Consider the following 24,810-nt stretch of genomic DNA (forward strand, 5'->3'; position numbering starts at 1 on the left):
TCAATATTTAAACTTTATTTTTTTTAAAAAGTGATACAAAGTTTTTAACACATACCTTTTTGTTGTTTTGTTAAATAAGTGAGCAATCGTGGCTGAATTTTTTAATTGATCGTGTTGAAATGAGCAAATTTACAATTATTTGTTAAACATTCTATTGTTGTTGAACCATTAAGTCCACGTAATGCAGTACAGTACACAAATTTTCTCTGCTCTGGATCCTGAAAGTGACTGCTGTCACTCAAACAAAATAACTGAACAGTTCCTTGTTAAAACCATGTTTTAAAAGATCAAGATCCTGAATCTGTACTTTTGCTGACAAATATAGTTTCCATATCCTCGTCTGGTCAGTAAATGAACAACTGCTCTGGGCTGCTAACTCCTGGCTGCTAACTCCTGGCAGGATCAATTGAAGAATATTGGTAAGGGAGAGTAAATGTCAATAATCGTAAAAACAGTTGGAAAATGTAACAAAAGAGAACTCCAATGATAATGACCTTCAGTAATTCAGCTCCAGTCCTTTGAAATTTTGTTACTTTGACCAGGTTTGGTAATATTAATCTGCAACTTCTTAAAATTCTGAATCTCACAGCTACGTGTCCACCATGTAATGCTGCAGCCCAATGGAACAGTTCATTTAATTTGATTTTATCTTGTGGCAAAAGGGAAGAACATAAATGTTCGCAATTAAGTGTACTAATCAGGACTGCAATTTGTTGAATACACATAAGGGATGACATAACTGAAAAGTATGCAGATACTGTGCTTCACGATTCACCTTAAAACAGCACACAGATTCGGTCAATGTCTAATGCTTCAATCCAGATAGCAAGCTGAATCTATCAGATGGCAGCTGGTGTAGAGACAGTCCGCAGTGGCAGTTCCAGTGGCGGGGTCTCCACTGTTTGCACAGGGCTCTGCTTAAGACTTTCTATCTTTTCAGTAAGTTGAGTGTACAAGTCCTTCACTGGTTCAGTGCTCTGCATACAAAATTGAAATGTAATAAGCATACAAGTGTCAAGGCCAAACATTAACATTTTTTTGAACATAAGGTTGATCCCTTTTGAAACTATCCCATGTCAGGATCCAATTGCAATTTGAATGCCTCAATATTTTTGTCTCTATCACCCCATCAGACAGATGATTCCAAACGCTTATCACTCATTGAGGACATTCTTTTCACTAATTTAAATTTACATTCTCTTTCAAAATCCACACACCAACCAACCGTCCTGACCACAAACCTGTGAAGTATACAAATTTACACAGTACCGTCCTTTAGTAAAACAGCTTTTATTGATTTATGGTGCTGAAAAATATACTGTTACAGTACCAGCTATTACAATGCAATCAACATTTGCCCCAAAGTTAAACCTAACCAACTGAAGTGCAATCAGGCTTTAAATGGGCTTGAACATCTTGCTGGTGCTCAGATATTTATGCCCCTTGTATAACTAACTGAAAAAAATATTTATTTCACAGTACTGATCTGCATTTTATTTCCTCTCACCTTCAATATCTCCTCCTTAAAACACACTTATAATCTTCATAGAAACGGACATTTCTCACCTGTTTGGTAGGTTCCAGTACCTTCTGTAGCGAAACCATTTTTGAAGGTACCACTTTGTGGTGAAGATGAAGCAGCAGTCGGAGGATATGTCTGTGCACATTTTCTTTACTGTAATAGAACGTGTATCAGAACATTCTTGTCATTAGAGGGAATTAGAAAACGAAAAGTGCTGTTGCCTTTTCAAGAAGCAGGGCGCTGTAGGTTTGTGTACAGCAATCCAGTTGTTTAGATTATCTGACACTGAACAATGGACACCATTTCTGGTACAGGAGAGCTTCAAAAAAGTGTTGCTTAACTTTCGTGAGACGCAAGCTGCTGACGTAAGTACAGAAGCAGAACTTGTTTATTGTCACATCAGCATCCTTGGATTAAATTACAGCTTTTTATTCTACCATCGGCCTTTTTTTTTACTTCACCAGTTATCGCTCCTTATTTGGTTCACTGATAAAAATTCAAAAGGTCACCTGAAATACAGTGACTGAGGTTCTCAGTTCATCTCGGTACATTTATTTAGACATTGGAAAAGACACTCTCTGGTTCATCGGGGACATGAGGTCCTCTTACTGGAATCACTGGCTGAACCAGAGGAAACTATCCCAAAAGCTTAACGGATAGGTAGGTTAATAAAAAAGCACCAATCAGGCTGGTGAGAAGAGGAGGTACTAACATGTGTTGAAAGTTTACTTTCTGATTAAGTTCAAATTTTACCAATAACACCTCCAATCTTCGAAGATAAAAATTGCTGTCACACAAATTTATTCCAAGAATGTTTTAAATTCCACAGAGACTTCAACTGATCCAAACACCTACTATAATAACTGCTCTAGCACATTGTTAGCTACAAGTCAAAGTGACAGGTGCAGAGTTAACTTTACAGTAGGACAAAATGATCCACTGTATCTAAATTAGACAGGCGGTGAAAAATAAGGGTTGGGCATTATTGATTTTCTGTCTCTGGATTTCATTCACACACTTTGTTATTACCAAGCTTGTCAAGAATATTTGGTTCGAACTCTGAACCAAACAAACCTTTTCTCACCTCACTCCCAGAATGAACTTCCGGAACACATTGAAATTGAACATAGGAGTCCTGGATGGATTCAGTTTCAGAACCTGAGATCTATTTGTGAATTTACGAGAATACAAACTTGAGCTAACTGCATTAGTTTCAGTATGAAATATTATTACGAGTTACAGCCCTCCTTACAATGCATTCTATAAAAGGGACCTGATGTACAATTTTTCATTTTTACCTGGAGAACGTTGTAAGGACGAAGCCATCAAACAGGGCAGTACAGAACTCCTCTGTAGCAAATTCCTCCGTCAATAATGTTAGGTGGCTGGTGAATAGGTGCAAGAAAATATCGCTAAACGCCATGTCATTGTAGGTTTCCACTGTAATGAAATAGAAAGGCAATTTAATCAACTCGATTCACACTGGAATTTTTTTTTTTAAAAACAATGCATTTTCAATTTCAGGAAGAAACGAGAATCTACATACACAAAATACTAATGACTATAAATGTTGCTTTAAAAGTTGATGAAAACTTTAAATGATCATAATTCCATGAGCTCTGATATGAATTTATAAAGTAATAATGGAAGTTTCATTATCCACCACAGTGGATGAACCCACCTTCCTTCTTGTGAATAATGGAAATTGTCAGATCATCAACATCTTCAAATTTTGGCTTCACATGTATTGTATATCAACACTCTAGACATGGGAGTGGCAACATAGGAACACAGCAACAGAAGTAGGCCATTCAGCCCCGACAGCCTGTTCCATCATTCAATGAGATCAAAGTTGATCCGTATCCTAACTCCATCCGCCCCATGGCTCCATGTCCCTGAATACCCAAATTATTAACTGAGCTGGCATCTACTGCTTTTTGTGGGAGAGCGTTCCATACTTCTACCACCCTTTGCGTGAAGAAGTCTTTCTTAACTTCTCTCCTGAATGGCCTGGCTCTGATTTTAAGGTTATGTCCCCTTGTCCTAGACTCCTCCACCAGCGGAAAATGTTTCTCTCTATCTACCCTATTAATTCCTTTCAAAATCCTAAAAAACTCCAATCCAATCACCTCTTAACCTTCTATATTCCAGGGAATACAAGCCTAGTTTATGCAATCTCTCCTCATAATTTAACCCCGAGAGCCCTGGTAACATTCTGGTGAATCTGCGTTGCACTCCTTCCAAGGCCAATATATCCTTTCTAAGGCGCGGTACCCAGAACTGTACACAATACTCCAGATGTGGTCTAACCAGGGCTTTGTATAGCTGTAGCAAAACATCCTCCCCTTCATATTCTAGCCCTCTGGTTACAAAGGCTTTACATTAGCCTTTTTGATTATTTTTTTGTGCAACACAAGTAGAAAAGAAATATGATCGAGTTTGATTCACCAAAAAAAGAGATGAAATACAAATAGCAAGACGAGCTGCATAATGAGTTGCCATCTCGCTTGTGGCCTGCCCTTCAAAAACTCTGGCTAATAATACGAGTGCAGAAAAGAGAGATCCCACTGTATAAGAAATCTGTCACGTTTTATAACAGTGCTGCTACAATTGTTAAAATGCTGTAGTTTATAGAATTTTTAAGGCAGCTGGTAACAAAATAATTGTGGCAGCTCCTAAGAGGTTAACTCCAACCTTACAAACACAGGCGCACGCACATCTAATAAAAGTTAAATCATGGGTTCTCGGTTAGTAAACTGAGGGTGAGCAGATCTCCTCTGGATGCAACCATGGAACAAAGACAAATACAAGATTCTGAAATGAAATGCCACTTTGGTCCTCCTGGACTGACAAACAGCACTTTCATTTTTTCGGTGAGACCCAAATTTTGCTGCAGTCAATATTAAATACAGAAGCAGTAGGTTTGCAACAGGTAAGACATAAGAAAAATGCAAATCATTGGACTCCTGCTCTGGCTTTTGTTTGTCACAAATTAGAATTAAAAAGTTCATTTCCACTATTCAACCGTGTAATGAATGTGCCACCATTTCTACTGGTAAAGCAATGCCAAAAATGTAACGAAGAGAACAATGAAACTGGTTACGTTCTTGAGCCAGGGTAGTGGGTGAATTTGCCATCGAATCCATTTATAACTGTGTTGCAAAACTCCAGCAAGTCTGACTTTGCTGCATAATTCATTGGAGAATGCAAGTCACCTACTACATTCAGATTGGGAAGTAAAAACTCCCATCTCTTTCCCTTAGATTTGAGTCTACTCTGATCAGATCCAGACCAACTCCTGCAATACTTGAGAAAAAGGTAAGTACCAACATTTATTTTAAAAAATAACTTTAACACTACCTCTTACCCTTGTAAAGCTTTGAAAACGTTTCAGCTCCCACAATGGGTGAAGACACTGGCCAATATTGCACTAAGACACAGGGACTGGAAGATCACAGGTTCGATTCCTGGTCTGTGCTGAGTTAGCTGATCTCATCTTGGCCAGTGGTTGGGCTGTTAAAATTGGCGCCAGTGACTGAGACATGGATGGGTGCCAAAAAAAAAATTCAGTCAGGGTTACCAATCCTGAGCAATATCCAGTGATCGCCTTGGAAAAGTGTGCATGTATGGACACTGGGTGACAGCAGGTTCAGGCTTGTCTGTGATGTCCTCCAGGGTTCAATAGCCTGCCAAGACTTACTGTCTAGGCTCATATATGAAGAATTGAGACTGGTCAAGGTGCTTGATGGTGTCTGTGGAACTGTACCGCAGTATGAAACAGCACCTTTACAAAACTGGGAGATGTGGAACCATATCCACAATTAAAATATTTTTCCTTTCCCATTATATTTTCTGTACCATTTCTCTCTCTGCACGGTATCCACAGACTCCAGTGTGCATGTCTAACTCTATTACTGAGACTTTAAACATCACGAAGAGATCTCCAGTTGCTTTGTCCATGGAAAATCCGGATAAAGCAAATTTGCTTCACAGTACATTAGTGATGCTGTCGGTATAGGTATGGGGATCTGCAGCTTCTAATACTTATGATGCTCTATCTAATGGGACACGTGCAGCTGCAAGCATGGCTTTGTATCACAGAATGGTGATGCCCAAATAAGGATTGTGCCACATACATAGGAATTTAATACATTACAGATTATTATTTTTCATGTATGCAGAAAAAGGAATCTTAGTTAAGTGTCGCATAGCCAGCAATTTAATTAAATAGGACTCTAGAGACATCTGTGAAATTAAATTATGCTGAGCTGCAGTCGTATAGCCCGTATTTATAAAGAGACTGTGCAATCTATAGTGTCTTCATACATTTGGTAGCTTGTCTGGGGTTGCTCAGCACCAGTTACATGTCCCTGGAGTCCTGTACAGTTCTACTACCGACTCTGCTACTCTTAATTAGATTCATAATTTCTTCAGTTCTCATAAAATTCACGACAGAATAAAGCACAAATCCATTCCTGCCTCCTTCTGTATCCGAGGGAGGATTTATCATCCTCACTGAAACAAAGAAATTGAGGGAAGCAACAATTTCCCTGGCAACGCAGCCCACACATCAGCGATGCTGCCTGCAGTGAAATGGTTATAGAGCAGGATCTCAAATACCCATCCTCTTGATCATCTGCAAAGCACCCAGCACCAGTCCTGAATTAAGTTTAGTTGCATCTTTTATCTGCTGGGCTGCAACATCAAGTCAGATGGGGCCAGGTCACCTGGTGGTGATGGAGCTGAGGCTGACAGGACTCTCAGTTATCTACCAATTTCAATGATCCACTGAGGGCAGGGAAAGGGAAGAACCTCTATTATGGTAGATAATTGAGACACCAATGTAATAACTACCAAGGGATCATCCATAAATTTTACCAGGTTACATTTTTGGCAGCAGAAATGAGAACAGTACAATGCATGACAACCAGAATTTATTTTATCCCCTATTTTAGATGACTGCTAATCTGTATGCATATGTATTTCTCATGAATTAATTGCACTGGGGGAATATTTATTCTGCGTGCCAGGTGCAGCATATAAAGATGTAGTTTCATAAAGAACAGTTTTATGATTTTGCTAAACCTCACACACAGCAGACATCTTCTCCCATAATTCTTAATTATCTGTGCACAAGTTAGCATGCATACAAATTAATTATTACTGCATGTACAATTCTACTGCTGCACAAAATGAATTCAGTGCGAACAGATGCGGGCTTTTAGAGGGATATTAGTGTTCACAATGGATTTTGAAGCAGTGCATATGGTGCTGTTCTATTCAAATAATCTGCAAACACAGTCTGAAAGGTAACAGAGAAAAATATACAGTACCAGTGTTACCATTCTCATTTTGGTACCAATATACTATAGCGGAAAAAAACATGTTGTGTGACGGTGGCAATTCATGACCTCAAGTTGCTCCAACCAGTGCTTCACCCCAAGTTTGGAAGGACAAAGCCGATTTTATTGCTGGGTGCTTATCCAAAATTGGAGTGGGCACAGTACAAACATGTCACCCACCCACCATTATACTTTACTGGAATCCCAGTGACCATTTGTAAACTTTGGAAATAAAATAATTCAGAAGTCTTTCCAAGTATTGCAACGCTGAACATTGCAGATAGTGTAGTCAGTGAAAGTAATTATTTGGGTGTCTGCTACAGTACAGTGCTGGCAAGGGTAGAGAGAGAATAACAAGGCACACAGTCTCTGTCCTCCTGAACCACAGTATTTACATCATATGTGCACTTGATCCAAATCAGGACCAAGCATCCATTGTTTTGTGTACTAATTTTATATATGATTAATCAAATTGTGTGGTAGAGCTGGCAAGGTATTTAACAAAGAATTTTTAAACAAACCTCCCAAAATAATTCCCCTGTTGTCAGTGTAGGTACTCACCCAGGGAAGGTAATAAACGGAGAATGGCATTCTTGTTCCTCTGTTTTGTAATGTGCAGTACATAGTATAGTGCGATTTCACAAGCTACACGATTCTCCAGAATGAACCTATCAGCAGAAGAAACCTGACAGTTTTGTTTGACATCAAGTTATTTTGATTAGAGTGCAGCATGCAGGCGCTGCAATATTGACATTTCTAAATTTCTGCATCCTAGAAAAAAATTCCATCTTTCAAAACTCTGTATTGATTGTGCTCATAACGTATTTAGCAGGCACTGAATCCACATATTACTTCACAGGAGATTTGTATGAATTATATATGTTAAGTACTATTAGTATCAATGCTCACATTTCTCTAAACATGAAAATCCTTGTTTGAGATTTTCTCCTCCTTTACTATTCAGGGGGAATACCACCAGTGTCTTCAATCCCATTTATTAAACTATCATTTTGTGACTGGAAAATAATCATAATTCAACTACATGCCTTGTCAACTCTGTAACTTGGAACAAGAAGCCAAATACAATTCCTCTACATTATTCTGCCCAAATCCTCCAGGACAGTGTCAATACTTTAAGCACTATCTGTTGCCATAGAAATACTAAATTTATTTCCAAAAATCAAAAGGTACAATTGATACAGGGACAAATACATACTTGATAAAAGATTCCGGCAGGTTGGTTGGATACAAGTTTGCAGCCTTCTCCTCAGTCGGCAGTTTTTGGTCCACATTGAAACTGTGATCATCTACCACAAATGCCATCAGATTGGGTAAGAATTTGGTGATCAGTTCGATCTCCTACAGAAAGATCACAGATAGATTACTTTTAAAATAACTTCTTATTCTTTGAACATAAGGACAATTGTTTTAGACCCCTGTAAACTTTATTTGCCCATCCATACATTTTCATATCGAGAAACTATTATAAAAATTACAGGCAATGAATATTACACTCAGTCTATACATATTGCTGCTGAGGACACTAATATTGTTCTGTTACTGATGCTTTTATTTGTGCCCTGAATGCAGGCTGAGGCAGAAGGCAGTTAAGCATCTTATGGTCACAATATAAATGTTAAAAAGTGTCACTGTGATGAATCAAAAAGTAAATGCACTAAATGGTGTGCCACTGAGCCATGCAATCTCAGCCAGGAAAGTGAGGGAACTCGACAACTGACCGATTACCAAATTAAAGAACAGGCAAAAAAAATGCAATCAGCAAACCCTGCTGGAAGCACACGTGTGAATACTGGATGATGAGAGTCAGGCTTGTTTGTGATGACTCCTATGGTCTCATAGTTCGCTGGTCAACAATCACAAAACAGCCACCGAGGTGCTATACTGGACCTGCCCATATGTAAAACTGGACCAAGAGGGATAATTAGAGGAGAAAGGCAAGGTTTGAAGGAAATGGTAAATCTGTGATGATGCTGCTGTCAGATCTGAGTCAGCTATTTATCAGTAATAAAACAAAAAATATGTTTTGAATGTAATAATTTATAGGGCTCATGTTAAGCCTTGTAAATCTACTATTTACTCTGCAAAATAGTGTTACAGACGTGCTCTGTTGATATCCCCCAAGGGAATTCTCCTGCAGCATCTCTGCTTTTTATCATCAATATGTGTTAAGACCAAATGTGAGCAGTCGCCTTTTTAAAATCTTACCTCTACTAAAATGTGGCTGAAGCTTAACGGAAATAAAGAATTTTTTTAAATAAAAAGGAAAAAAAAATCCTCGCTGTCAATCGGCTGGACAAGAATGGCAGCAAACTGACTTACTAAAGCTGGATCTTGACTGATGTCACCAGAGGTGTTCCACAACCAAACCTATGAACACCTTTTTAAGTGACTGATATATATTCATTATATGTGCAGATATGGAGTGCTTAATGACTGAAGACATCAATTCTTTCTTATCTATGGAGGGCATTCAATAGGCTAAACAATGAAAAGCAAGTGTCATAATAGCTTCCATAAGCAAGTTGTACTCTCCTGGCAAGTAAAATATAATTCAACTTGCACAGTAAATGAATTTGGAACATATTTTCTGCCCCAATTATAAATACATTTTTCCCTATTAGACTACATTCAAGTTCACTGTAGACAGTTCATCACGAGAAATGCCAATTAATTAAAAGATTGCTCCAGTGAAGCAGCCTCAAACTGGTTCTTTGGCTTAAACACTTCATTTAGAATAGTCTTGGAATTAATAACAAGACGCAGTGTTAAGATTTTCACCATTAAAATCACTTTAGGTTTCAGTAAATCAAAGAAAGATTATAAAATTAATTTTGATGCACAGATCTTCACGTAGTTTGAGTTTCACTATTATACAGTGCACTGCTCAATTTAATCATCTTTTTTAATTGATGCTTATTCTGTAACAGCCCAAGTCTAAGGCTGCAAGAGGGACACCCCAGAACATTAATATTCAAATCTTATAGGGGCATATGTGGAGATATTAAGTATCCAAGATAATCCAAAGCAGTTTGTACAGTTTGATGAATGTAATATAATAAAGTATAAACAGGATGTAATATGTGAGAAATGTAGTCATTTCACATCAAGTCAGCTAGTCACAAGAACTTCAATAATTTGTTACTATGTAGAATATTAGTAACCAATACCATAAACGGATAAGGTTTTCTGACTTACCATTTTTGGCTCCTTGAACACCTGGCTGTCAATCATATCCCAAGCCCCTTGTCCCAGCGAGAGCATACGCAGCAAGAGGAGGAGGTCTGGACTGTCCTGTTGAATTCCACAATTACCAGTCTTCAGTACTACATTAATCCCAAGATAACTTAATTTAAGGAAAGTTCAATTTTTGAGGAATGTACATCTTCACTTTTTAAAAATAATATTCTACAAAATCATACTAAATACTGCACAAACACAACTTATGAAAAAATGCAGGCCTCTATTTTGCCAATGGTGTGAATTTAAAAATGATAGTTTCGCACACAAGATATAAAAGTATTTTACACAGACAATACAGTAAAGTACATTTTCTGCTAAAAATAAAGAAACTTTCACTAACAAGGAGAGTGTTAATCTGTATTGCAGTTTGGAAATATCAGAAAGAGTAAGATCAGGCTCTTTTGAACTGCTACATCATCTATTCTTTGAAGGTATGTATATTCTCAATTTAGCTTTTTTTTTAATCATTACACCCTTAGTCAGTTTTTCTTAAATGCAGATAATGCTATCTGATAACTCCCCTTATCTAAAACTGTTCAGGAAGCTAACTGGGTGGAACAATGCATTCAAGTTATGAACCTCAAGTTCAAGTGAAACCATGGTGAAATAGTGCACGAGTCTTCAGAGATTAGCCTACAAGTACTTACTCTGGGTAATGCATCCTGGCTGACCAACTCCTGCAGGTTTTTCACAGTACTCAGAGCCAGAGTATTTATTGCAAAGGGGTCGCAAAGGATCATTGAGAGGTCACTGAAAAGAGACACTGTTATACAAGCAATCCAAAAAACATGAAACAGATTGTACCCATTCCATAAAGAATGCTGAATGTTCACTGGAGACTCACTCACCCTAACACCTGCTCCTGTCCCTTCTTAACTCCATCCAAGAAACCCTGCAATTCTCGAGCTCTCTTTGCATCTACAAATCTCTCTCGAATGCAAGCATCAAGGCACCAGGTAAACTGTAAAAAGAGAAGTCCATTTTTTATTATCAATTTCTGGTTTTAAGATGGTTGTTTAAATTGCATCGGTTGTCGAGCTATTTGAAAAGATATTAACAGAGAATAAAATTTAAGAGACTTATTTGTTATAAAGAATAATATTGTTCCATTAATCCATCTATACTCAAACCTTTGAGGACAGCAAAGCCATTTCTACAATAAAAACGGAATTAAAAAATATTCTGTGCTTTCATACATGGTCTCTAGTTCTTCCTTAGCACTACCTAGCATAAGCCAGTTAACTGAAATAATTTGAGAGATGTTCAAAGATAAAACTGCAGAGTATATCCAATATTCAAATAGTTAATGCAGAAAGGCTGTGGAGAATAATTTCCTAGTTTGTATCTAGTGTACTGAATGATTTTTGAAACAATAATAGACAGGTCACTGAAACTACTGAAAGTAAGAGTGTTTCTTGGATTTGGAGGCATTTTTGTGGAGGTGGGGTGGGAGGACAGAGAAGGTAGACAATCATTACCAGTTTGGCCCCTCGCTGTTATCACCTCTAGTTTCCCTTCAATTCCAAGGCTGTGACTAGACAAGTTGCTTAACACATTCATGTGAAATTCTTTTGTTCGTTTTTTTTTAACATAGACATTAATCCGTTTAACATGCCTTGCTTAAAGCAAGCAAAAGAATTTCACATGAACATATTAAGCATTTGTAAACTAATATTTTAAGAGAGTAATTTCAAGGCCCAAGAGTTCAACAGGAATGGCCACTGGTCACCTGGGATATTCTCTACCTTGCACATCTCAAGACTGAGAACCCACAAGAGACTTTTCACTGCGACAAGTCTTGGGATGTAAATCCTAAAAAGTTAAATACCTATAATATAAAATCTGTCTTCATTGAGTGGAGTTCAAATTTCTTTTGATATTCACTGTGTAGTTCCACATTAAGAACTCAAAAAAGTGAATGAATAATGTCGTCTGATCAGCAAACATGCAGTTGACAAATTAAATTCCGTGGTCAGGTGGATGGCCTGGGCAAGCCCCACCACAGGTGGGCACCAATGTTTCCGGCCACATGGGCAGGTGTCCCCCCGGTTGCCCAGTGTAAAGGGGGTGCCCTCTCAATGATATTGGAAACTCCAACAGGGTCAGCACTGGAGGGCATGATCCCTGCAAACTGCTGGGATTGCAATCAGAGGAATTTCAGGACGAAGAAAATCTCATCCTTTTATACAAGGTATCCAGATATTCTGGACTTCAAAAGCACTAAAATAACTGGTTAAGACACAGACAAAAAGCTATTGCCAAGCAAGACTGCTACCCATTTCCCTTTTTTACCAATTTTCATTTTAAAAACAAGCAATGTGCAAGCAAAAGGGATGTGATATCTCATTTTCAAGTTGAAGCACATATATGTAAGTGCGCATGACAAAATGTCACTATACCTTGTGGCAAGGATCCACAGAGCATATTTCACTGATATCAAGGTCATGCAAAGACATCAAAAGTTCTGCCCGCAGAGTGCAATAATGAACGTTCCTTGTCCGCAGGAACAGAGTTCGCAGGAACTGGAGAACCATGTCATACAACTTCACGTTTTTCCCAATCATGTTGGTTAATTTCTGGACAACCTAGGCATACAAGTGAAACAGAATCATGAAAATATTACAAACAAAGCATGTTATCTTCAAATATTCAATGAAACTATGAAGGTTTGCAAAAGATAAAATATACATTTACTATTACAACATCAACAACGTACATTTATATAGTGCCTTTAACGTAGTAAAACGTCCCAAGGCACTTCACAGGAGCGATTATCAAACAAAATGAGATATGCGGACAGGTGACCAAAAGCTGAGTCAAAAAGGTAAGTTTTAAGAAGCATCTTAAAGGAAGAGAGAACATAAGAACATAATAGGAGCAGGAGTAGGCCATACGGCCCCTCAAGCATGCTCCGCCATTCAATAAGATCGTGGCTGATTTTCGAACTCAACTCCACTTTTCAGCCCAATCCCCATATCCCTTCATTCCCTGCCAGGGGAAACAGCCTCTCAGCATCTACCCTGTCAAGTCCTGTCAGAATCTTATATGTTTCAATGAGATCACCTCTCATTCTTCTAAAGTCCAGAGCGTATAGGCCCATTCTACTCAATCTCTACTCAATCTCTCCTCATAGGACAACCCTCTCATCCCAGGAGGCAATAATTGGAGAAGCGCAGAGATCTTGGAGGGTTGTAGGGCTGGAGGAGGCTACAGAAGTAAGGAGATGCAAGGCCATGGAAGGATTTGAAAATAAGGATGAGAATTTTTAATTCGAGGCGTCACCGGACTGGGAGCCAATGTCGGTCGGCGAGTAGAGGGGTGAGAGGTGAACACGGCTTGGTGCAAGTTAGGATACAGGCAGCAGAGTTTTGGATGAGCTCAAGTTTATGGAGGGTGGAAGATGGGAGGCCAGCCAGGAGACCATTGGAATAGTCAATTTTAGAGGTAACAAAGGTATGGATGAAGGTTTCAGCAGCAGATGGACTGAGGCAGGGAAAGAGACAGGTGATGTTACGGAGGTGGAAGTAGGCGGTTTTGGTGATGGAGCAGATATGTGGTCGGAAGCTCATCTCAGGGTCAAATAGGACGCCAAGGTTGCGAACGGTCTGGTTCAGCCTCAGACAGTGGCCAAGGAGAGGGATGGAGTCAGTGGCTAGGGAATGGAGACAATGGCTTCGGTCTTCCCAATATTTAGTTGAAGGAAATTTTTGATCATTTTATTATAGTTGCAAGTCCAGACTGAAATACAACTGATATACAGTAATACATGATTTTTTTTAAAACCATACTTGCAATAGAGAATACCCAGTGGTAGGCCACTGAATATAAAATGTATTTACCCTGAGTAACAACTTCCAAATGCCTATTCATTCCCCACACAATTGCGAGATCAATTTCTGATTTATTTTTGCTTAGTATTTTGTCCCCTCTCTTCCTGAATTAAAAGCATGGACTTCTTGCTGGGTACAGCTTCCCCCCACAGGTTGGCTTGTAGTACCTCAACCAAAGTGGCTATTTTCATACTTAGATAGAGTACTGATAAACTACTTGACCATGAGCGGTATTGCCTACAGTCCAATCTCGTCTTCAACTAGCCTTTACACAACAGAGTGACTTACAGAGTGACTCGTTGGAAGGCCATCAGGAGGAGAAACCCTGGCAGATTTTCCCCTCTCCACCTCAACGATAGTATGGTAAAAGATAGTATCCTCAGTACAGTATATAGTATCATCAGATGTAACAGTTTATCATTCAGGATACCTCACCCCCATGCCCATGTGTTTTTTCTAGGATTCCGAAAACTAAGATAACATGTCAAAGTTATTGCACAGGTGGGGGAGGGGGCGGAGGGAAGAAGCAACCCTCACATCCCCCAGTAACCCCTCCCTTTCCTATCACATGACACAAAAGCCCCATGGTAAAACTTGGAGTACAAAACTGCAACAAGAAACAGAAAAAATAAACTCTAATAACAAAAAAGAATAGAGATAGCTGGAACTTTTGTTTATGCTGTAGTACAGTCTCATGGTTTAGATAGCTCTCACAGTTTATAAAGTCACCTGTAGCTCTCAAGTACATTACTCTACATGGCACGCCTTTCCCACTCATCTCTATACAGTTTTATATAGTTTTGCAATTATGTTTTAAAATGGAATTTAAAGATTTTGTACAATTGTACAAAAAAAGCAAAACTAGATGCAGTGCTGGGGGTATAAACACGTTTCTGTAGGGCCAGTTTTCATTTCTGTATGTTTTATTGCATCATCTATTCAAATGTAAAAGCTTTGTGTCTATTAGACATCTTCATGCATGTCAAGTGTCATTCTCACAGAAAATTCTGATTAATTAAGTGCTTCGCAAACAACCACATTGCTCAGCAATCTCTCACAAACTTCTTGCCAAATCCTTTTAATGGCAAGGTTGCTCCCCACCAGCCACTGCAACAGCCTGACCTCTGATTCACCATGAGCAACGCCATGTGAGATCCACTAGTGTCGACACACCACAGATTTTCAACGGGCACATTGGGGAAGTGGGAGGGAGATCTTAGGGGTCCATAAAATCATCAGATTTCTGCATGCTTCTGTACTTGTTGACTTATTAGCACATGATTTTTATTGTTGCATACCAATAAAACAGGTTATTTGGGAAGCTGATACCATTTTTCAGAACAGGGATTGTGCCAATATTTTTAGGGATACCTGGGAATGTGAATATTTACAGGGATCCGCCAACAAAGAAAAGTTTGAAAACCACTGTTATACAAACCCTTACAAAGTCCAATAATATAGAAAAATATCCCTTAGCAACTGATACTGCATCTTCCTTCTAAGTTGCCAACTGCATTAAAAGGCTAGCAAGAAATTGTGAACTTTTCTGCAAGTATCGTGCAGGGATTTACTTGAACAAGAACCACTCAGTGTATAAAGCAGAAGTAAATGAGCTTTGTGACAGTTGTGAAATACTCCCTCTGTGCTTCTGATAACAAGCTATTCTGACCCTTACCTCTCCCTGGCGTCTGGTTTTGGGGGAAGCTGAGAAGAAGTTGTGCAGGACTGACAGCTCACTGCTGAAGAGGGCATTTTCTTTTTCAACAATGTACTGTTTCAACAATGGGGAGACCTCATCCCCAAACAGCGCCTGGTTATCCTGCCAGATCTGACGTTTCACTTCGGTGGCGCAGATTTTGTACAGCTCCTTATCTGCCATCACAAGCTTCAGCTTCTCTTCTGGTACCTGTAAAAAAGTACGTAATACAGCATTATTATGATTGTGCAAGGTAAGCATTAGATGGGCTAGAGCTAATGGAAGGAAGAACATTGGACATACCAGCATGAGGCAACTCCAATCAAGATTTTATCATTTGACAAAAATTGTGGCATGGGAAATCTCAAGCGCAGATTTGAGTACAATAGTAACTTGTCACTTTTTCCAACACAGTGCTACTGACCTTGGGTAAGTGCTTCATCACGCACATCACAACGGGTTGTATTGACGGCACTTTAACCAATGGAAAACATTTCCCCAGCAGATCTTCTAGCTTATTGTATCTGAGGAAAATGTTCACAAAAATCACTAAATGTCAGCAACAAAATGCGCACAAGAATGAAGTTGCACGTGAGAAACTGTTAGTCAAAAGAAATCCACTTAAAACAAAAAGTTATTTGCAACATAAGAGTTCCAGAATGCCAGACCATTCCCAGTGCTTTTCAACTCGTGGCTGATCTCTGTCTTTCAGCACTAGAATATTAAAAATGATTTTGAGTGACTTAATAAATTTATATTTAAATACTCCAAACGGAATTCAGCACTAAATGGACAATGCCATAAATAATAGTAACTGCAAAGTAAATATTGAGTTTTTAACGAGGAACAAACTTGGTAAGTAAGTACTTATCCGTACTTATTTTTAAAAATTATGTACCATTTGGCTTGAACCTCACTCCTGTAAATAAATCGGAATTTTTTTGATTTGACAAGTTGCTAAGTGATTTGGAAACGGACAGAGTAACTTTTTGCGTATGTTGTATGTGTAAATTTTCTGTACTTGAATGTTAACTTGTTACATTTTTTTTGTTATTAAATTGGATTTTAATTTCTGCCTTTTCCCCCTCTTTACATTTGAAAACCTGGGAAATGTATCCACACAAGCAATTGTGACCCTGAACATCTACTTACTTCAATAAACTGAAGATGTCACGGAATTTTAACCAGAGTTAAAAATTATTTTTTCTCTTCAGAAAACAGGATAGATTTTGAGGTGAAAACTTTCAAAGCGTGTGTGTAAGATTACAAACTCAACATTGGGCTAAACTGGAGCACTGCCAGACAAATGTGTGCAAAAAGAACACGACATATTTTGTTTACTGCACAACAGGAGGCTGACGCAATGCGCGTGTGAAAGAGACACCAATTTTTTAAGGGACATAGTTTTGATAAGGGAAAGAAACTTACAAAGCAAGTTGAATATTCAGAATCTTTTTTTAAAAGTTATAAGACGGTTATCAGATAGGGATACACAAACTGTACCACGACAGAAACTTCATACCTCAAGCATAGTTAAGGGAGGAGGAGAACATTTAAAGGTAACTCCCTGAGGCATACATACTCAGAAGGGAAGAGATAATTCTGTTCACAGTCTCCATATACCTAATGAAGATTGTATTGTAGCCACATTACTCATCAATTGATACGATGACAATTCTCAGCACTTGTCATCGTATCAAGTTTCTCCTAACAAACGCTAAGTCTGGTCATTTATTGCCTGTGAATGTTATAAAAGTTCATAATCAGATTTTAAGTGACGTGCCGTAATCATTATAAAACCCGGAGACAAAACGTAATTCATTTGGCCAGATTCCACACTGTATGACATGTTTTGTGTAACTCTACCTGTCTCCATCTTTTCCCTCTGACGCTATGGTGGCAACTTTATCCAGGAGTTTTTCTCGTAGTTCATCAAATACAGACTGGTGGAATTCCAGCCTGGGAATGCTGTGCAGGTCCAAGAAAGGTAAAGCTGACTGCAGAGATGGCAGTAAGATTCCATTTTCAATCTGAATTTAAAAAAAAAAGTATTATACAAAAGTAAATAGCCCATTAGAGGATATCGGGAGATCTCAGTAGGGAGGAGTCTGAAGAAAGAGTAAAGTGGGTTTCAATCATTCATGATCCCATCCTGATTTTGGTTGAAATGTGATAATGCTGACCTTTTGAACATGTTCATTAGATGGGGAAAAGTTAGCCAACTCCTCCACAACCTAAAAATCAGCAAGGTTCTAATCATGGAAATATGCTGTTCTGTGATGACTGCAAGTTTTTAATCTTGCCCTCTTGAAACAGAATCACGATACCTGCAACTGGATTTCTGTGATCCTCCAATTCTGGCCTCTTACGCATCCCCGATTTTAATCGCTCCACTATTGGCGGCCGTGCCTTCAGCTGCCTATGTCCTAAGCTCTGGCATTCCCTCCCTAAACCTCTACGGCTCTCTACTCCTTTAAGATGCTCCCTAAAACCTACCTCTCACCTGTCCTAATATCTCCCTACATGGCTTGGTGTCAAATTTTGTTTGATAACGCTCGTGTGAAGCATCTTGGGACATTTCACTATGTTAAACGTGCGATATAAATGCACGGTGTTGTTGTATAGGAAAATAGACTCCCATGGCACTTCCACAACACGCGCTTAATTCTTTTTGCAAAGTGACAACTGGAGTCCATTGGAGCTAGCATCTGTTCACCATCAATTCTGTAAGTAGTACATAACATAATCTATTCATGGAGCACACAAGATCATCTCATTTGTTTCAGCATCATATTGAAGTAGACAAGGAGTTGGAATCACCCATGCTTTTAATACGTGAAAATCAGATTTGCTCAAATTTGCACACAGATATGACAACCATTCTCTTGCTGATTCATCAATATGCCATTTATATTACATTGAGGCTATAGAAACCAGAAGAAGGTACAGCTGAACTGCTGCTGCAACTAGCTTGCACCCTCCTTTCATCCAGCACGTTTCTCTTATTGCATCTGCTGCTTGAATACCAGCTGTTTAACATTCAACAAACAAAATTCAAAAACAGTACACATGGGTACAACATGTGGGACATTGGGAAATCAAAAGATTTTTTTTTAAATCACAATTACATAGAACGTACAGCACAGAAACAAGCCATTTGGCCCAACAGGTCAATGCCGGTGTTTATGCTCCACACGAGCCTCCTCCCTCCCTGCTTCATCGAACCATATCCTTCTATTCCTTTCTCCATCATATGTTTATCCAGCTTCCTCTAAAATGCATCTATGCTATTTGTCTCAGCCACTCCTTGTGGTAGGGAGTTTCACATTCTAACCCCTCTCTGAGTAATGAAGTTTCTCTTGAATTCTTTATTGGCTTTATTAGTGACTATCTTATATTTATGGTCCCTAGTCCTGGTCTCCCCGACAAGTGGAAACATCTTCTCTATGTCTATGCTATCAAAAATTAGATTAAAAGAAGAGGCTTACAATGTTGTCAAAAAGAGTAGTAAGCCTGAGGAGTGGGAGGGTTTGAGAACTCAGCAAAGGATAACCAAAAAATTGATAAAGGGGGAGAAAATTGAATGTGAGAGTAAACTAGCATGAAATATAAAAACAGATTGTAAGAGCTTCCACAAGTATACAAAAAGGAAGATATTAGCAAAAGTAAACGTGGGTCCCTTCGAGGCAGAGACAGGAGGAATTTAAATGGGGATAAGGAAATGGCAGAGATGTTAAACAAATATTTTGCATCTGTCTTCACAGTAGAAGACACAAAAAACATACTGGAAATAGTGAGGAACCAAGGATCTAATGAGAGGGAAGAACTTAAAGTAATTAAGATCAGTAAAGAAAAAGTATTAGAAAAATTAATGGGAGTAAAAGCCAACAAATCCTCTGGACCTGATGGCCGACATCCGAGGGTTTTAGAAGAGTGGCTGCAGAAATAGTGGATGCATTGGTTTTGATCTTCCAGAGTTCCCTAGATTCTGGAACGGTCCCCGTGGATTGGAAGGTAGCTATTATAACCCCGCTATTCGAGAAAAGAGGGAGAGAAAACAGGGCCAATTAGACATCAATAGTCGGGAAAATGTTAGAATCTATTATTGAGGACAAAGTAACAGGGCACTTTAAAAAATCATAATCAGGCTGAGTCAACACAGTTTTATGAAAGGGAAATCATATTTGACAAATCTATCAGAGTTTTTTGAGGATGTAACTCGCAGGGTAGGGAAAGGGGAACCAGTGGATGTGGTATATTTGGATTTTCAAAAGGCATTCAATAAGGTGCCACACAAGAGGTTGTTAGACAAGATTAGGGCTCATAGGATTGGAGGTAATATATTAGCATGGATTGAGGATTGGTCAGCGGACAGAAAATAGAGAGTAGGAATAAACGGGTCATTTTCAGGTTGGCAGGCTGTAACTAATGGGGTGCCACAGGAATCGGCGCTTGGGCCTCAGCTATTTACAATCTATATTAATGACTTAGATGAAGGGATCGAGTGTAATGTATCCAAGTTTGCTGACGATACAAAGCTAGGTTGGAAAGGAGGATGCAAAGAGTCTGCAAAGGGATATAGACAGGTTAAGTGAGTGGGCAAGAAGGTGGCAGATGGAGTATAATGTGGGGAAATGTGAGGTTATTCACTTTGGTTGGAAAAAAATAGAAGAACAGAATTTTTTTAAATGTTGAAAAACTATTAAATGTTGGTGTTCAGAGGGTTCTGGGTGTCCTTGTACATAGAACACAAAGTTAACATGCAGGTACAGCAAGCAATTAGGAAGGCAAATTATTGCAAGGGGGTTGGAGTACAAGAGTAAGGAAGTCTTGCTGCAATTGTACAGGGATTTGGTGAGGCCACACTGAAGTACCGTGTGCAGTTTTGGTCTCCTTACCGAAGGAAGGATATACTTGCTTCAGAGGCTGTACAACGAAGGTTCACTAGATTGATTCCTGGGATGAGAGGGTTGTTCCATGAGGAAAGATTGAGTAGAATGGGCCTATACTCTGGAGTTTAGAAGGATGAGAGGTGATCTCATTGAAACATACAAGATTCTAAGAGGGCTTGACAGGGTAGATGCTGAGAGGCTGTTTCCCCTGGCTGGAGAGTCTAGAACTAGGGAACATAGTCTCAGGATAAGAAGTCAGACATTTAGGATTGAGATGAGGAGGAATGTTTTCACTCAGGTTTGTGAATCTTTGGAATTCTCTACCCCAGAGGGCTGTGGATGCTGAGTCGTTGAGTATATTCAAGACTGAGATTGATAGACTTTTGGACTCTAAGGGAATCAAGGGATATGGGGATCGGGCGGGAAAGTGCAGTTGAGGTCAAAGATCAGCCATGATCTTATTGAATGGCGGAGCAGGCTCGAGGGACAATATAGCCTACTCCTGCTCCTATTTCTTATGTTCTTAAACCCTTTCATAATCTTAAAGACCTCGACCAGGTCACCCCTCAGTCTTCTCTTTGCCAAAGAAAAGAGCCCCAGCCTGCTCAATCTTTCCTGATAGGTATAACCTTTCAGTTCTGGTATCATCCTAGTAAATCTTATTTTGATTAGAAACTTCTCCCTCAAATACAGAAATAGAAGATAGAATTGGGGGCAGGGCAACACAACTTGCATTTAGATAGCACCTACAATGTAGAAAAATGTTCCAAGGCACTTCACAGATGCGCAATCAGAAATAAATGGATGCCAAACCTAAGAAGGAGATGTTAGGATGGGTGACCAAAGCTTCATCAAAGAGGTCGGCTTTGAAGAGGGTCTTGAAGGAGAAGAGGGAGGTGAAGAGGTTTAAGAAGAGAATTCTAGAGTGTGAGGCGAAGGCAGTTAAAAGCACATCTGCCAATGGTGTGGCAAAGGGAGGAGGGAGGAAGCACAAATGGCCGGAGTAAAGAGAAATGGAAATTTGGGGGCGCTGGAGGAGGTTACAGAGATAGGGAGGGGCGAGGCCATGAACAAATTTGAATACAAGGATGAAAATTTTAAATTGGAGGCACTGGGTGACCGGGTGTCTATGTAAGTTAGCAAGGAGAGGGTTGGCAAGTGAGCGGAACTTGGTGTGGAATAGGATGCAGGTAGCAGAGTTTTCAATCAGCTGAGGTTTATGAAGGATAGATAATAAAAGGTTAGCCAGGCGAGCATTGAAATCGTCGGGTCTGGAAGTGACAAAGGTATGGATGAGGGATTCAGTAGCAGATGGGGTATGATCAGAGGCGGGCGATGTTATGGCGGTCTTTGCAATGGAGAGAATATGGGATTGGAAGCTCAGTTCGGGTTTGAGTAAGACGCCAAGGTTGTGAAAAGTCTGGTTCAGCTTGAGACGGTGGCTGGCAAGGGAGATAGATTCGGTGGCAAGGATATGGAGGTTGTGGCTGGGGCTGAAGACAAGAGCTTTGGTCTTCCCAATATTTAACTGGAGGAAATTACGGCTCATTCAAGGCAGGATGCTGAACAAGCAGTCCGACAACACACAGGCAGCAGAGGGATCAAGAGAGGGTGTGGAGAGGTAGAGTTGGACATTGTGGATGATGTTGCCAAGGAGAAGCATATAGATGAGGAAGTCTTCAATCCAATACTCTCCTTAACTTCTTTTGTTAGCCACAGGTGGCTCACTTTTCCTGTGGAGTTTTTATTTCACAATGGAATGTATATTTATTGAAAATATTGAAATATTTCTTTAAATGTTTGCCATTCCTTTTCAACTGTCAAACCCTTGAATTTAATTTCCCAATCTACCTTTGACGACTCGCCCCTCATACCTATGTAATTGGCTTTATTTAAGTTTAAGACTCTAGTTTCTGACTTAAGTCGGATACTTTCAAACTCAATGTGAAATTCTATCATATTATGATCACTCTTCCCCAGAGGTTCTTTTACTGTGAGATTACTAATTAACCTTATCTTATAACACAATACAAGATCCAAAATAGCCTGTTCCCTGGTTGGTTCCATGACGTACTGCTCTCGGAAACCGTCTTGAATACATTCCATGAACTCGTCTTCCAAACTACCTTTGCCAATTTGATTTGCCCAGTCCATATGCAGATTAAAGTCGCCCATGATGACTGCATTTCCTTTGTTACAAGCTCCTTTTATTTCATAATTAATACTCTGTCGAATGGTATTGCTACTATTAGGGGGCCTATAAACTACTCTCACCAGCATTTTCTGCCCCTTGTTATTTCTAATTTCCACCCATACTGATTCTACTTCCTGATCTTCCGTGCCAAGATCATTTCTCACCAACTGTGATATAATTATAAACATTTAAAAATGTGCCTACTAGTGCATGTCCGCCTCAGAAAATGAGCTCAATTTGAAGACCCTCCTCCAACAGCCGCAGAAGGCGGAAACTCGCCATCCTCGTTATTAAGTTTCGGGAGCGTGGGCGTGATGAATTTTGAATCAACGCAAAAGTTCAAGGAAACTTGAATTACCCCAAAATGCAATTTACACCCAGGGTACATCGAAATTCCCTGATCTTCTGCGCTGATCCGGACGGATTTTAGCGAAAACTCTACCCCTGGGCAGAGGGAGGACGGTCTCTCTAAACACCTTTACTAGAATGATACCCGGACTTCAAGGGTTAAGTTACGAGGAGAGATTACACAAATTGGGGTTGTATTCTCTGGAGTTTCGAAGGTTAAGGGGTGATCTGATCGAAGTTTATAAGATATTAAGGGGAACAGATAGGGTGGATAGAGAGAAACTATTTCCGCTGGTTGGGGATTTTAGGAGTAGGGGGCATAGTCTAAAAATTAGCGCCAGACCTTTCAGGAGCGAGATTAGAAAACATTTCTACACACAAAGGGTGGTAGAAGTTTGGAACTCTCTTCCGCAAACGGCAATTGATACTAGCTCAATTGCTAAATTTAAATCTGAGATAGATAGCTTTTTGGCAACCAAAGGTATTAAGGGATATGGGCCAAAGGCGGGTATATGGAGTTAGATCACAGATCAGCCATGATCTTATCAAATGGCGGAGCAGGCACGAGGGGCTGAATGGCCTACTCCTGTTCCGATGACATAAAAGATTTCATGGCACTATTTGAAGACCACCAGGGGAGTTCTTTCTCAACCAACAGATTATCTGGTCATTACCTCACTGCTGTTTGTGGGAGCTTGCTGTGCACAAATTGGCTGCCATGTTTCCTACATTATAACAGTGATGAATAAACAACCCAAAATCAGCCCCGAGAGTGAGAGCCGAGGGCCTGACGGTGACAGAGACGTGCACAGCCCCGGGCCTCCCCGCTCACCTGGAACTGGTCGATGGCTTTCAGGGGCTCGGTGCAGTTGGTTAAAGTTTCCTTTAGATCGTCCCCGCTCGCGATGCCGAGTTCACGCAGCCCCGAGAACATGGCGACAGGAAGCGGATTGTGCCGGTCCACCCTCACACCGCTCCGGCTGCAAACCAGCGCCCCCCCCGCTCGGGTTCCATCCCACAGCCCTTCCCCACAATCTGCTTTGGTCTTTGCGAATGCAACGTTTCAGTTTCACTTTTGCATTCCCTCTCTGCTTAAAAAGTTGTTCAAGTTTCATTCAGACTCTATGTGTAAACACTTGGGCTGAGCGACTTTAAAAGTGTTGCAAACTGCTGGTGAATTAAAGCAGCAAGCATTTCTTTCCACACAGTATAGTACCACATGTGATAACCCTCATCTGTTCAAGCTGAAAATCTTTTGCCACCACAATCAGCTTCCTCCCCCCCCCCCCCCACCCTCAGGCATTGGAGGCTGTTAGTGTGAAGCAATTACTCAGTTGGGAGGAGAACTAAAGGCTGGTAGAACTATTTTTTTTCTCCAAGTGGTGGTTCTATATAAAATTGAGGCAGAAAAGTTGATAAAATGACAGTTTCGGTACATCACATCTACACGTGTTTTTATTTAGCATGTGTGCAATTATACAGTACCTTTCGTGTGGTAAAATGCCCCACAGGACTTCAGAGCAGCAGACGAAAACAGACGTCAAGCCACAGGAGGAGCGATCAAACGTTTGGTCAAAGAAATGGGTTTTAAAGAGGAGAGGTGGCGAGGTGGAGGCGTTGGCAGCAGGGGTAATTCCACATAGTGGAAGGCATAGTCGCCAATGGTCGGGCAAGAGGGGAAAAATGCACAAGGCCAGAGTCAGATGAACAGAGAAGTCAGGAAGA

The 24,810-nt window shown here is 39.9% G+C and overlaps 1 protein-coding gene across 1 annotated transcript; it reads right to left on the reverse strand.

The window, feature by feature from the left end:
- nelfb (negative elongation factor complex member B) lies at positions 1-24,049 on the reverse strand. The gene is made up of 13 exons (XM_067969476.1): positions 23,918-24,049; positions 17,518-17,681; positions 16,076-16,175; positions 15,631-15,861; positions 12,525-12,710; positions 10,974-11,086; positions 10,773-10,875; positions 10,081-10,176; positions 8,081-8,223; positions 7,426-7,532; positions 2,821-2,962; positions 1,567-1,675; positions 1-977 (listed from the first exon to the last, which is right to left on the reverse strand). The coding sequence occupies exons 1-13, from the start codon at positions 24,017-24,019 to the stop codon at positions 840-842; spliced, it is 1,734 nt and encodes a 577-aa protein (XP_067825577.1). The 5' UTR covers positions 24,020-24,049; the 3' UTR covers positions 1-839.
- Positions 24,050-24,810: the final 761 nt, after the last annotated feature.

Source organism: Heptranchias perlo, chromosome 31, assembly GCF_035084215.1.
Source record: "Heptranchias perlo isolate sHepPer1 chromosome 31, sHepPer1.hap1, whole genome shotgun sequence".
NCBI lineage: Eukaryota > Metazoa > Chordata > Chondrichthyes > Hexanchiformes > Hexanchidae > Heptranchias > Heptranchias perlo.

Excerpts from the sequence above, each read along its gene's own strand:
- nelfb (XM_067969476.1), bottom strand. The coding sequence starts at position 24,019 with ATGTTCTCGGGGCTGCGTGAACTCGGCATCGCGAGCGGGGACGATCTA. Across the intron at positions 15,862-16,075 it reads TGATGAAGCACTTACCCAAG|GTACCAGAAGAGAAGCTGAA; the intron begins GTCAGTAGCACT and ends ACTTTTTTACAG. Across the intron at positions 978-1,566 it reads TACTGGAACCTACCAAACAG|AGCACTGAACCAGTGAAGGA; the intron begins GTGAGAAATGTC and ends TTTTGTATGCAG.